The sequence below is a fragment of the Perissodus microlepis genome, chromosome 7 (genome assembly GCF_051167445.1).
Source record: "Perissodus microlepis isolate ML-2025 ecotype Zambia chromosome 7, ASM5116744v1, whole genome shotgun sequence".
NCBI classification, from domain to species: Eukaryota; Metazoa; Chordata; class Actinopteri; order Cichliformes; family Cichlidae; genus Perissodus; species Perissodus microlepis.
The window spans coordinates 5813915-5828357 of NC_140467.1; the positions used below are offsets into that span (position 1 = coordinate 5813915).

General features: G+C 40.2%; 1 protein-coding gene across 2 annotated transcripts in view; it reads right to left on the reverse strand.

Annotated features, from left to right (window-relative positions):
- The window catches only part of ldlrad3 (low density lipoprotein receptor class A domain containing 3), a 95527-nt gene that overhangs the window by 38310 nt on the left and 42774 nt on the right, over positions 1-14443 (reverse strand). The window contains exons 2-4 of one of the 2 annotated variants that reach the window (XM_084932998.1): positions 14374-14437; positions 12640-12786; positions 195-320 (exon numbers count right to left, since the gene is read on the reverse strand). In XM_084932998.1, the coding sequence (XP_084789124.1) occupies positions 195-320; positions 12640-12786; positions 14374-14389 (289 nt within the window). In that variant the 5' untranslated portion in view covers positions 14390-14437. The remainder of the gene's footprint in view (positions 1-194; positions 321-12639; positions 12787-14373; positions 14438-14443) is intronic. The other variant, XM_084932997.1, reaches the window with a different exon arrangement.

Here is a 14443-nt window from a genome sequence, read left to right on the forward strand (position 1 = left end):
GACTCCAAGCCCATTAAACATAACTCTGATGGTGACGTCAGGGTTATTTTCTCAGATTTGATGAAGCTCCACCAGAGGAACATAAGACATACAACATATATATTCCATATGTTGCTTAGATCTGCTTTGATATAAACAAGACATGGCATCATCTGGCCACAGATCCATGGATCTGGGTGTCATGTGAGACTTACTGCAGTTTTCCTCGTCACTCCCATCAGGACAATCACTGAAGCCGTTGCAGCGGAAGCGTCCAATGATGCAGTGGACACCGTTAGCGCAGGCGAAGAATGTAGGAGAACACTTTGACTTGACCTTAGCTAAAGATATAAGGGTTGGGGGAAATGGTGAAAAACAGAACAATGAATTAGTGTGTGCATGATGCAGAGACGGTGCAGAAATCTTTCAGACATCATGTTTTATGACAGCATTTGCCTTGGCTGTGATGAACAAGGTAAATGAGAGACCTTCACTAGGAGACAGTGCTTGTATTACACTTAGGTCCATGTGTTTTTGTGACACTTACACAATTTTGCCTTTCTAGAACACCATGATAGATTTGAAATGAAACAATCAGGACAAAGGAAGAGGAATAAAATCAGTGCATATGCTTTATCTTTGCTTCAAAGAGTTGAACAAAAACACTGCTTAAACCATAGTCCTCTACTTTCAGAGGCTTGAAATGTATTTGAACTATCCACTTTAAAGCAGTTTAATGTAACATAACTCTAGAACCAAATCAACAGTTTGGCACATTCTGTGAAAAACAGCACAATGGTGAACTCAACAGCATAAAGGTCTAGATTTTCATTGAAATCAGCAGTAATGATCACAGCATCAGTCATATGCTAAAGAAAATTCCCATCACAATATTCAGGACTTAGTAATGAAAACAAAAAGGCTCAGCACAAGGTACAAACCAATGATCAGTCTCACCAAGAGAAAGGCCAAATTAGACTTTGCCAAATAAACACACACACGTCAAAACATAGCTTTTCATCTGCCAGGTGATAAGATTAGCCTATAACAGAATGACACAAAAAATGTGGATGGTATGGCTTATTATCAGAAACATACTTAATCATCTGTAAAAAACAGCAAAGTTAGTGGTTTCCAATGGCAACGGGTCACTAGTTCTTACTGGTTATATTCCAAAGTTATCCCAAAGTGTTTAGAGCTATCCATTTTAAACAGATGCATCCTAATTAAGCATAACCGACTGGACAGTGCAAATAGAGATCCAATAGTAACACAATATTTTCAATTGCCCAAGTCAGTCATCTGATTTCAACCTGATCTAGAAGACCTTTCACTTGGTAAACAGGTAAAACTAAGGGGAAATTAACCCATGATCAAACAATAACCAAAGACGGATGCAGGAAAAGGTTCAGCAAAACATCACAATGGAGAAAAACTCATTTTGGTGACATCCATGGTTCCTTGGCTTGCCTCTAAAAGATTTCTTCAAAGTATTAAAAAAATAACAGCTTATGTATGATTATGATAATTTAAAAGCTGACAGTCTGCATTTCATTTGCATTTGTTCCTTTTCATATCTACTGCAGTTAAAAATTGTCATTGTCCAAAAATGTCAAGACGTAACTTTATACCTGCATGTTCTAACATTCAAAGACACACAGCCATTCAATATTATATAATGTTCAAACAGTTGCTTACGGATAAAGAATCATTAAAGGTAGCCCATTTTGTTCTGCATTGCTAATACTCCCATTTCCACAATTATGACACATAATGGGTAAGATCTTGACCAAAGAGTACTGATAAGAGGAGAGAAAAAAATCAGTTAATGACAAAGAAAGTAAATCGTGTGGGAGAGGGTTTGTATGGATTCTGCCATTGATCAGCCTAAGCAGGCCATGGGCCTTATCTCTCAGGACAGCCCTGAGACTGAGTGAAGAGCTTGCAGAACATCAATGCCTGGCAACCTCAGTTAAGCACCAAGCCCTAGCTTTTTACCTCAAACTCATTGATCTTCCCTGGCAGAAGAAGAAAAGCAAGATAACAGGTAGATACAAGCAAAGACATCAGAAAAGACCCTGCAAAGTTACTGTAGAAGTCGGATTCCAACCAGGAAATACACACACACACATTGCTGCAAGAGAACCATGGTTGCTATATTTACAGTTTGCATTACTGAGTTATATTATTATAAAATACAATGTTTCAGACTTATATTTCTCTATTCGAGACTTTTTTTTTTTTTAATTACCTACTGGATGCATTTTTCCCTTCCAATAATAAGCATTTGAGTAAAGCTGGCATTTGGAAATCTGGCTTCTAATCAGAGCTGCTCTCATTGTAACAGTATTTACTAAAGACAGAGAAAAGAAAATCTAAGAATTACAGCTAAGACATTGTTATGATGCTTTGGTAAATAACAGAAATGCATGCCAGTGAGGAAGTAGCATGATACATTTTATGAACACTTGGAAACAACAGAAGGATGGAGCAACCCACACATACAAACACACAGGGAGGGGGAAGTGAGTGGGCATGCTAGAAATGTCAAAGAAAGCCACCAAACCTTCTATGTGTTTTGTTTCACTGTGTTGAATGCGGTGGGTAGAATTGGCTCGCTCATAGGCTGGCAATGTGCTGCTTCAAATGCCAGGGATGCACATTTTTCCCTCTACAATTTATTGCGGTAGCCTGATTTATGAGCTCTTTCAAGCTGTGGCGATTATGTGTAGCAACAGGGAGGGCAAGGCGCAATAACCACAAGGCTTTGGAGCACCCATCTCCAGGATGAAATGTAATCCTCTGGATGCGGGAAGAAGCTGGGATAGTGCCCGATCTATGTGTCTATAGTCTGGGAAACCTTTGTTTACCTGGCCAGCAGAGCCCCTAAACACCCAAATCTCATTTTGTGCAGCATATCACATTCATAAAAGTCTTCTTCTGTAGCTTTCAGGGATATTAAAAGATTAGTAATAAAACAAAAACACGCGCTCCCGCTGGGGGTTAAAGTGAGATTCTGCTGGCCACAAACAAAGGAAACATAATCCTTTGTTATCTGTTTGTATTCATTTACACGGGTGTTTCTTCTTTTACCAATTTTCTTTTCTATTTCTATACATAAGAAAGAAATGTTATTGCTCTGAGATTCATGTGAATCCTAATTACCACTTATCCAGCTGGCTAGGATTCTTCCGACCCAGCGTCTGCGCACAAAATTAACTTAAAAGTCACATCAAGGGCAAGCTTATGAAGGGGAATTGGTGGGTGGGACAAACACAGCTGGCTGGACAGATATAGCTAATGTGCTTAGCTGTGTTTTTGGGTTGCATATCCCCTCATAGCCTAAGCCAAGCTGTTTATGAAGCAAAAATGCAAAAACTTAATTAGACCCATCAAACTAGAGTGGAAGAGATGGCAACACAAAACCATATATCCCGGGCATTAGAAATTCAACTTTAAATACCGCTGTGATCCAGGTAATGCTGATTGATTTCAGGTCCTCTGCTACACTCTTCAATTTACATTGTATAAGCATCGATTTCATCCTGCCTTCATCCCTTCTGTCATCACTGTTTACTGCTTTACTTTTGTGCCAAATTTTCTCTCGCTCCTCTAAGCCTTTGTAAAAGTTTGTTTACGAAAAACAGACAGGGTGTTCGGCGGCTTCCAAACTTAGTTCCAGTGCGCAACTGAGCAGCACAAATGAAAACGAATGGGGTAAGCAGTCGAGCAGATTTCGTGAAGTAAGACTACCACTTGTAGAAAAACATGCCTGGTTCACACTGAAGCTCACAGGTGGAGGACACACAAACACAGGCACAAAAAAACAAACATGTCTCTGTTTTTTGTTGTCTGATATATGCAATTACACATAATGCTTGACATTTTTATTAAAAAGTATACTTCTGCTAAACACCTATGTGACAACTGTCTTTTAATTTTAACTTAAAGGTAAATAAATAAAAGAAGACTTGTTTTTCCCCACTTTTTCATAATCTACAGGTTAATCGTAGTTCAAATCCTGACCTGGATTTGTAGCACCATGGCATATTTTGTACTTAAATCATTGGATGATACAACAGAAACTGAAACAGAGCACTGCTCTTTATATTTACCTCCCCTGTGGCTTCACTGTTCATGTCGGGTGGAATCCGACAACCCTGTTGGCGATGGCATGCTTTTGCTCTTCCCCCGGTGTGCGCCTCTATGCCCTTAAATTATTCTCCCCTGATTGGTTCTTCAGAGAACAGAATGTTCAGCTCAGGTAGTCACAGCCATGATGGGCATGCATGACTGACAGAGTAAGGAGAAGGACTCGCTGAAGAGACTAACAAGAAGGAAAACACTTGGAGTGAGGGGGGAACAGAGACTAAGAGTAGAAAAGACTGATGACTTCAAAGGTTTCTCTGACCTTGCAGAGTATTTCTGCAAGGAAGAAATCAATAGGTAATGGAGTCAGGGTGCAAGCAAAAAGTGCATGGGTAGTTTCAGTGCAGTGGGCCTAGGGATCAAAATAATCCCTACATTGCACTGTACATTTCACTGTCTAAGCCCTGCACACTCTTTTGTACAATACAAGGGGGCATTGCAACATTATAGAGCTGCCTTCATCTTAAGTGTTTACGGACCAATGGTGTTCTGCAAAGCCATCAAACTTTGTGCTAGATGGGGTAGCGAGAACGGCTCGTATACCACACAGTGTGTAAAATATCAGTGATATTTCAACAAATTCCAATAAAGGGAAGAGAAGCAAGGGCATATGGTGAAAAAGCAGCGCACGATCTGTCAGATAATAGCGCTGCTGCAATATTCATCATAGAAAGCAACATACTGCTAAAATTGGCTCGTTTGAACTGATAGTGTCCAACAATGTGTTCTAAAATGACAAGACAGCATTTCTTATTCCTTTGAAGCATCAGCAGCAATCATTTTGGCTAATTTGTGAAAATCGATGGAACAAGGATAGCGTTCAGTCGAAAGTGAACAAAGAGTCAGAGAAGAAGAAAGACACGGCACCAGAATGAAAGACTTCATGCAGGAACCTAATAAATATTTCAGCCCCGTTCCTTGGTATCAATTACACCAGCTTATTGATTAATCAACCATTAAGCTCATGGAATCCACCAGACTCTGACCCATTAAACCTTTGTCTGTTTTCCATCTTTCCATCATTTTAATATTTTATTTCTCATTTCTTTTTCATCGGGTAGGCTGATACCAAGACCGACCCCTCTCGGGATGCATGATATTTATATTGGAAACCAAACTAAATATTTGTGACTACAGATTTCTCAAAGTCATTCTAGAACCAAGACTTGACACTCCAAAGCCCACTTTATTCTTCTTCTTCTTCCTTCTTCTTCTTAGTTTAATTTTTGATACTAGGTCATGCCTGAAACACCTGGCTACCCAAGAGGTAGCCTGCTCCTCAATTTGAACATTTCAACACAGAAGACTACTGGCTCTAATCCAAGTCCCTCCCACATGACACCCTCTGGAGGAAGCTCATTCCCACTGATTATATCTGCAATCTTATTTTTTTGTCACTAGCCAGAACTTGTGACCACAGGTGAGGGTAGGAATGTAGACTGATCTATGAATTGACAGCTTCACTGTCACACTACAGAAGATTGGTACAGCATTCCAATTACTAAAGAAGCTGCACAAATCTATCTGTTACACTCACTCTCAACTCTTCCCTCACTCGTAAATAAGACCTCAGAATGCTCCTCCTCTTGAGGCATCAACTTGTTCCCGACCTAGAGTGTCCACTCTAGGTCGGGAACAGCTAAGAACTGTGGCCTCAGAATTGGGGGTGCTAAATCTTGCTCCTGACACTTCATGCTCAGCTACAAGCTGGAGGTCATGGTTTGATGAAGCCAAGAAAACCACATTATTTGTGAGAAGCAGAGTCAAAATCCTGAGACCTGAAAACCACCTCCTTCGGCTAGGCCTAGAAATTCCCCCCTTAATTATTATGAAAAAAATCTGTGACAAAGGGGAGAGCGGTGGACCTGAGCACCCACTGGGAATGGGTCTGATTTATTGCTGGCAATGCAAACCGAGCTCTAGCTTGTCCAGGGAGAGGAAACGATTCAAAGCAACTGAAGCTAAACACAAACAACAGGCAGTTATAGCACACAGTTTACCTCATGCTATGCTCAGGACAAGCTGGCATGTGACAGGAGGAGCAAACAGTTTCTACCTTCCCGTTTGTGATTCGGGAGCGGAAGCAACACCTTTTTCAGGCCAAGCACTGCAGTCACATCAGCAGGTGGAGTTTTCCTCCAGGCAATGTTACAACAATGACGGGCTAGTTCTTGAAACTATATGATTGAGGACCCATGAAAAAAACGAAACAACTAAATAAATACATTAATTTATTAATATTGCATAGGCAGAATTTTGCTTTTGACTGGGGTCAAAACATTCGTAACTCCAATAACCACTAAGACATCACTACGAACAAACTGATTGACAATTCATAAAAAAGGTGAAATGACAGAAAAAAAAAACTAATATTTTGAGTAGATGTGATATCAAATATATTTTAATATATATATTAAAAGCAGTGTGGAGCTAGAAAAACTGTATTTGTAGAATCACCAGTCCGATGTGGGAAAAACAAACCCACATATACTAAGTTTTATATGGTCACAGAATGGTCAGTATCTCTGTATCATCCTACCAGAGCCCAGAACAAATCTCTACCATTCTACTACATGTTATGGACACATCTTTACTATGATGTTGATTTAAGCAATATGACTATAATGTACCAGCAGGCTGTGCTTGTTACCAATTTCGGTCCTGTGTCAGTGCCACAATATGACTGGCTCATAAGATTCCCTGTTTGGCTGTTGATTGGCTCGCTGGGAGCAGAGTGTGATACCAATATCTTTACTGCCATCTACAGAATTCTCCAGTAGATTTCTAGTTTGGATAGTTTTCTTACTCTTTTTAATGTCCATGTCGCATTAAGAGTTACTATTATCAGCACTGCACAGGTAGGCGTGTACATGTAGCTCCTGTTCTAGTTGACTTTAGCATACAGACTGTAGTAGCCGGAGAATCGATCCACCGGCCTTCCAGTTGCCGGACAACCCACTTTACCTTAGTCACAGAAAGGATTTCTTACACAAGTTCCAACAATTTGTTTGCAATAGTTTGTGACGTGATTGTGATTTAATGGCAAACAGAGGTCAGGTGAGCTCAACTGATGGTGAAGTAAAAGCACCATTTCATTTCTGTTGGCTTTGCTCTCCCTTTTTCATTAGCTTGGTAGGCTTAACATCTGTTGTTAAGCTTTTAATTACATTTGCAGTAATAAAACAACATTTACATTTTGCTTTACAATATTAGGAAACTATTTAAACTAAGCTCGATCTTGGCTTAAGCATCATAAACAAGTAATTGGCACATAAATCATTCACACTATTAATAACTGAAGTCACCTGCATATCCTTCTAGTCTGTCCTCATAAATTAAACACACACAAACGAGCCACATACAGTATAGAAACACTGTCATGTAAAGCTGGGAGCATTTGCCCAACTTTACATTGCTCTTGTGTTAAAACTAGGCAAACTGGTCACTTTTCTTATCGTGTAAACACACACAGTCCTAATCTTAGCCAAACCTTATATACCCACGAAGAGTTTGGTAAAGAACCATTCTGTGTCAGGAATCTTTGTAGAGACAATCAACCCTACTGATGTGGAGAGCTTTGTTGCTGATGAGCGTTTAGTGATTCTTTTGAACTCGGGATGTCATTAGTATTTTGTGCGAAGGCCAGTACACAAAAAAAACAAAACAAAACAAAAACAGCACTATTGATGTTGGTCCCGGCTTTAATATTCATTTAATCCAATAAACTGAGGAGTTTATTTTGCTCCTAAATGTTATGAAGATCAAAGTGGATCAATAAAAAGTGGAACAAGAAATTAAAACTTGAAATAGTGATTTTTGCACTGTTAATAGAGTCTTAATAGAGACTTCAATAGCAGACCACGTGTGAGGCTACAGTTCACAAGTAAAAGTTTCAAGCATGTCTGGAATTACAGACAGATTTAAGTTAATATTGTTTAAAGATGTCAAACACATCTGCTGCTAAATGTAAGGCATAAACCAAGCTTTACTGATTGGCATGACAAACGAGTGGTATTGTAGCTCAGCTCAGTTAGCTGTAGTAATAGCCCTTTTGGTTTTTACAGTAACTGTTGGCTTGTGTTCTCTGTTTCACATTAAACAACTTCTGAATAGCTCCCTGATTTTATTATTTATATTTGGGCAGAAGTTCTAGTGAAGTGTTTTTCCCCCCTCATAGCTTGATTTTAATTGACCCACTGTGCAACAATTACAAATGTTCAAGATCAAGTTCAAGCAGTGAAGAGTTATCAGAGTTATCGCCCTAATTAAAGGCATGCTGCCATGCAAACCACTTGAGTTTAAGCATTGAATTAGGAGATGCGCAGCCTTTTGGTATGACCAGTGGCCTTCCTGTTGGGCCCTGTAGTTCAAAGCAGCATAGAAGTTTCAGAGAAGTTTGTGAGTGCAGAGTTCGGAATATGTGAACTCTCCCACACAGAGATGCCAGAGCCTCAGCCTGCAGGGCCACTAGTTCAAAACAATCATTGCTTTGAAATGCACTTCTCCGTCTTTTCTCTTTCTCCTAACTACATTTCTGTGTCTGCGTCTTTGATTCTACACTTCTTGTGTTCTAAATCATGTCCACTCACCCTTTTGGCCCTGCTATGTATCCGTCCTCTCTTGTCTACTCATGTCCTGTCCAGACAAGGGCAAAGAGGCTAATCCTGGCTCTGAGGCCCAGTGAGCTCAGTCAGCTCTCCTCCTTCTCTCGTCTGTCAGCATCCATTTCGTCTAACACTCTCCCGGGCTGGCGCTATGGACACCAGAGAGCAGGATGGTACTTCTGACCTCTTTGTGTGAGGAATTATTCAACAGCCTGCCTCTGAATCTCAGTTTAAAGACCCCTTTAATCTGCCGACATACATATATACACAAGCACTGCCCATAGATGGCAGATCCCCAGGACTGAATAACTGCAAAAAAGAGACAAATTACATGTTTTAACCTAAAATGTAATTAATTTAATGTACAGCAAAGTAGAGGTTGCACTCCAGGAGAAAAAAAGGCTCGATCAAAACAATACTTTGGGGGTCCTGGCCTCAACTAGTGAGGCGGAAATACAATAAGATTCATCTTAAATGAAATAAGACTCAGGCTGGAGATATTGCCTTTTTCCCTGTTATTTAAGAGCCGGCAAAAAGTATTTACACAACTCCAGTTGACCATTGTGCTACAGGGGACTGGAAGAACAAACAAACAGCAGAGGGGCAGTGGGGTTTGGGAGGAACACAGGAGTGGCTTTACAATTCCTGGGCTGACAGCTGTGACATACTGAGATATATCTACAAATAAATAAAGGATTGAGAAAAGAACATGCAAATGCAAATGCGAACCGTCTAACTGGTATCAACACTGGAATAAAATGTAACCAGGTCAATAAATAAGGCAGAAAGAAGTTTATTTTGGAAGCAAAACAACTGCTGGCAAAAAAAAATCAAACTCTCCTAGAAAATGTCGTCCTAAGTTCATGTGTAGGTGGATCCATCTTCCAAAATAGTTTTTTTTTTCTTACTGATTGGACCACTGCACACCAGCATGAGTGTATATGCTTAAGTTTTTAAAAACTATGTTCATGTTTTATGTTGAAGATATCAGAACGAGTTGAGACTGATCTGTTGTCTCTTGTGTTTCCCATTAGCTACATGGTGTTCAAAAATAAAATGCTCATTAATGAGACACCAGGGGGATTGTCCCCACATATGACCTTTACCTCAGGTACAGGATAAGTATTCCTTGGTGAGAGACTTCAGCACAATCTGTTGGCTAAAGAGCAGGGGCTTATGCGGGATCTACTTTCTGAGTACAGCTGTCTTCTGCAAATGAATGAGATAAAAATAGGCACCGCTCTGCGGCACAAAAAAAAAAATGTAACAGAGAATTTTATATGGTCACACATATGGCAAAAAAACACACAACACAAAGTCACCAAATATATGCATGCCTGCAAAGCACAATCTTTCCATGCTTATGAGGCACACAAAGAAGAGAATTGAATTCTTTTGTTGTTGTTTCTTAACCCACTAGTGTGATACTTAAAATGGGCCAAGAGACGGAAATGATGTAGACATCGACACGTATCAACAATTAAGGCGTGTATTTATGGAAACCTTTTGACAAAAGCCATCTGCTCACATTACAGATGGAAGGAAATTTAATATCCAGCAGTAGTCAACACTGCTCTGCCTCCATGGTAATGACTATGAGTGCAAAGGGCAGCGGATGGACACTGGACACCCTAGAGATTTATGATACTATAAATATAAAGAAAGCAAGCCTTGCAGCAATCATTTGTAACGATAGTAATATTTCGAATGTGTTTTTCTGAGAAGTATGCTCTCGAAAAAAAACTACCCTTATGTCTCAACGACAGAAGGAAAGCAAACCGAGTCAACAAACCTACCACCTTCCACATATACCCATAACTGAGTTTATTTGTGTTTTCTTAGAGGGGGTGTCTAATTATAAGTCAACCTGCAGAGAATGCATAGCTGCAGTCACAAAGTTTCCAGGCACTGTGTTCTCCTTAGATAATACACATCCTGACAGAACTCTTGCTGAAGCCACAATAATGAGTCCCCCTTTTTGCCCCCTCTCTTTCTCTTACTCCCTTGTTTCCGATCCCTCCATCTGTCTGTCTGTCTCTGCAGAGCCCCTAATGGAGCCAGAAGTTTGTCTGGGGATTTCGGGAAGCAGTTGCCAGAGATACCAACCGACAACTAGCCATCTACTTGAGGATAATAAGGCCCACTTATGCCAGAGCAGATAATGTAGAGGTCTACAGCAAACACAAATAGCGCTCTGACAGCCCAAGCAGGCTGAGCGTGATGCCTTGTGATAACTTGTTTTAATCTTTAGCAGTATATTGTACATACAGTACATGTTATGTCAGCGAGAGACACCGCGTGCACTATATACATTCAGTTTATGTTGGCAGTTCAGTGATCTGCTTTCTTGAGAATGCAGCAAGGAAATTAACTGAATTCAAACTCCAATCACAAACACAGTGGGGCGTCTCGTTCCTTTTGTGTTGTGCCAAAGTTTAAAATTGTTTGCAGATATGGATATACTGCTTCTCATTATAAATGACATGTATTTGAGGAAAAGCACCAATGCAGACGCCTCCATTCACTTGCAAGACAATTTTCTGAGCTAACAAGTTATGCTAGTCTAACCCTGATCATAAACAGCTTATGTTATCCTCATCTGTTAGCTCATTAAGAGGCTACCAGACATTCCTCAAATATTTACCCCCCATTTAATTTGTCAGTTTTGTCATGTTTAAAATAAAAACAAGTGCAACTATAGCACTAATTGCATGTTGTTGGAGTGAAAGTGGCTAACCAGAATGATATAGAGGCTGTATTATACTGGAAGTATCTGATACTTCATATGCATAAATGATACTATTCCACTGAGTGATGAGAATCTGAACGTATAGTCGTCTATTAATGCAACAGTCTTTCTTTAAGTTAAAGGGCGTCACAAGCAAAAGGTATACAAAAAAAGGTTAGTCTATACAATAAAATTCCCTATGAATATACATCTTAGATTTCCAAGTCATTCCAAATTAAGACAACCAATAACCTATACAGTAAGTTTACCGACTGTAGTGTGACAGTGTGTGTGTGCTTGTATGCCAGGCAGCACACCTTTGTCAAGAGTCGTCTGCCTTTTCCCTGAGCTGCTAAGAAGAGAACAGTGAGAGAAGTGACTGTTCGAGGAGGAAAAAACAAAGAATGGAGGGCAGACCATATGTTTTGTTTTTGTTTTCTAACTGGGGGAGAATTAGCAGGGTTAGGAAAAACAAAACCAAAAAAGATTTAAGAGGTTTATTGCTTGCTAAATGAAAACAGGCATCTGCAAAGCAAATTACAAGCCAAAAGCCAAAAATGATCAGATGAGATAAACTGGGATGGTGCACAGAGACGACTGAAAACGGGAGGGCGAGACATTCAGAGAGATGAACATATCGGGAGATGAGGGATTCTATTTGGTGTGGCAGCGTCTCAAAGTCGATCTTCATCAGCAACCCCATCTTTGTGTGAGCTCTGGCTGAGATGGGCGGGAGAAAAGGAGGAGCTGCAGACCAGAAAGATCAAAGCCAACTAAATTTGAGGATCAAAACCAAACTATTACTGTAGCGTTACAGTAGAATTATGCACGCGCCACTATTCGCGCGCACAGAAGTAATCGGCCTTTGCTTTGATGGTATTAAATTTCATCCTGGTGCTAAACTGAGGCCAAGGGTCTGGAAGAAAAAGAGGAAGGCTGTGCACTGAGAGGAGAGTGATTTGAGGATTGAGGGGGGAAGTTCATTTAAGTTGGCAGAGAATTCGTTTTAAGTGGCCCTTGTGGCTCTTTGGACGGGGATGTCAGAAGAAGTACAACTGCTGGATTGCAAAAAGAGTTCAGGAGCTGTGAAGACTTGATGTAACTCTAAATAATCAATTTGGCTTCAACGGTAAAGGCGGATCTAGTCGTTAAAAAGGGATTTATTAATGACGAACTTACGACAGCCTTTCTCGTCACTTTTGTCAAAGCAGTCGGGCTGTCCATTACACTGCCGCCCGCCTGGGACACACTTGCCATCGCCACACATGAAGATTCCAGGGATGTTGCAGTCCGTGGTGAAGTTATTCCCTGGAAGCAGCTGGCTCTCTGTTGATAAACAAGAGAAACAGAGGAGAGGACAGACTATTACAAACTCGCTCTGTAAAGAAATCAAACAGGTAGAGCGATTGCATTACAGCGATACTCATCACCAGAGTCAAAATGGAAATCTGTTATTATCTCCATTGTCTAAAGACAGAAAAATATTAAAGGCAGCGGCTCTATTTAAAAAGCCATATCAATCTATGAGCAAATAAACAGAGGAAGATCTCATGAATACAAAAGCGGTCTAGGTCATTTGGTGTTAACAGTATTGTGGGTGAAAATCACGATAGGGAAGATAAAGATACAAACATCAAAGAACACTAATATACAAACAGAGCACATATTTCACCCTAGACTTACACAGATGCACCGATACACACGTGCAGAACAAAAATAAGCACACCGTCGGCACAGTAATCATGTGCCCCGAACCAGTTTGGGGCATTTCTAGTGTGGTCTGCGGCATAATGGGCTGGAATGTGAGACACGGCCTTTTGGCTGAGGTTTGACACTATGTGGTGAGCAGTTTAGCTCGCAAACAAAGCTATGTGGCAGTAATAAGGCGTCTCGGACAGACCGCGGAACACTTTTATGCTGCAGTGCTAAAATGGGTTCAGCTGCTAGGCCGCTTCATTACACTTGAGGACAAGATGCACAAAGTGCACCTGCTGTGAAAACGTATGGACCTTTGCACCTTAAATGGCAGTGTGGCTTACCAGAACAATGACTGATGGAGTCCTCAGCTTAAATGACTCCAATTGTAAAGTGCAGCGATGTGAAAATGTAATTATTATTTACCGTGCTCTTTCAGTTCTTTTTCTTTTTTAATTTATTTTCATGACTGAAATGAATAACAACAAAAGGAGGGATATATTGATACATGAATGAACTGCACAGTACTACACAAACTTAAGTCCTTAGTTTTTTTCATATTTGTTTTCATGAAGCCAGTAATTTTTTTAAAGTGGTTTTATGCAATAGTTCTCTAGGCTTTCCGACAGTCTTTTTACACTGGCAGGTTTTTGCTCATTTCCAGTTTAATTGTTGTACCCGACCATTTTCAGAGGAATGTTGTTTTTTTGTTTTTTTTATATTCTATTGTTAAACCATTTATCACTGACCTACCCGAGCATACAAAGCAAATCTAACCCAACAGATGACCCAGTGTTTTGTCTACACATGACAGACAACTTAAAGCACCAATTTTAAATGGCATATTTGTTACTAGCAGTGTGTTGCGAAAACATATCAACTGTTCCAATTTCTTTAGTTGAATCTATGAAAATGCCAAATATAGCTCGACATCTTATACTTTCACAGCCATAAAATAGAATTTTGCATCAACAAGGAGATTCCCAAAGTGCTTTTAGCTTTAAATAAAAAACAAAAACTGGTATATCTTGGTCAGGTGTGGTGTGCAGTGTATGCTTAAAGAAAACAGACAAGTAGGGGACAAAAACAGGTCAGAACCCCCCCCCCCCCGCAAAAACGAAACGATCTGCAGCGGATGAACAGTATCTGAAAGTCACGCCCTTAAGTAAGAGAAAACCCCGCAAAGACCTGACACATGACCTGAGAGATTCATCTAACCTTTCAGTTGATCCATCTGCTGTTCAGTGAAGCCTCATTAGAGATGGTCTCAGTGGAAGGGAGGCTATCG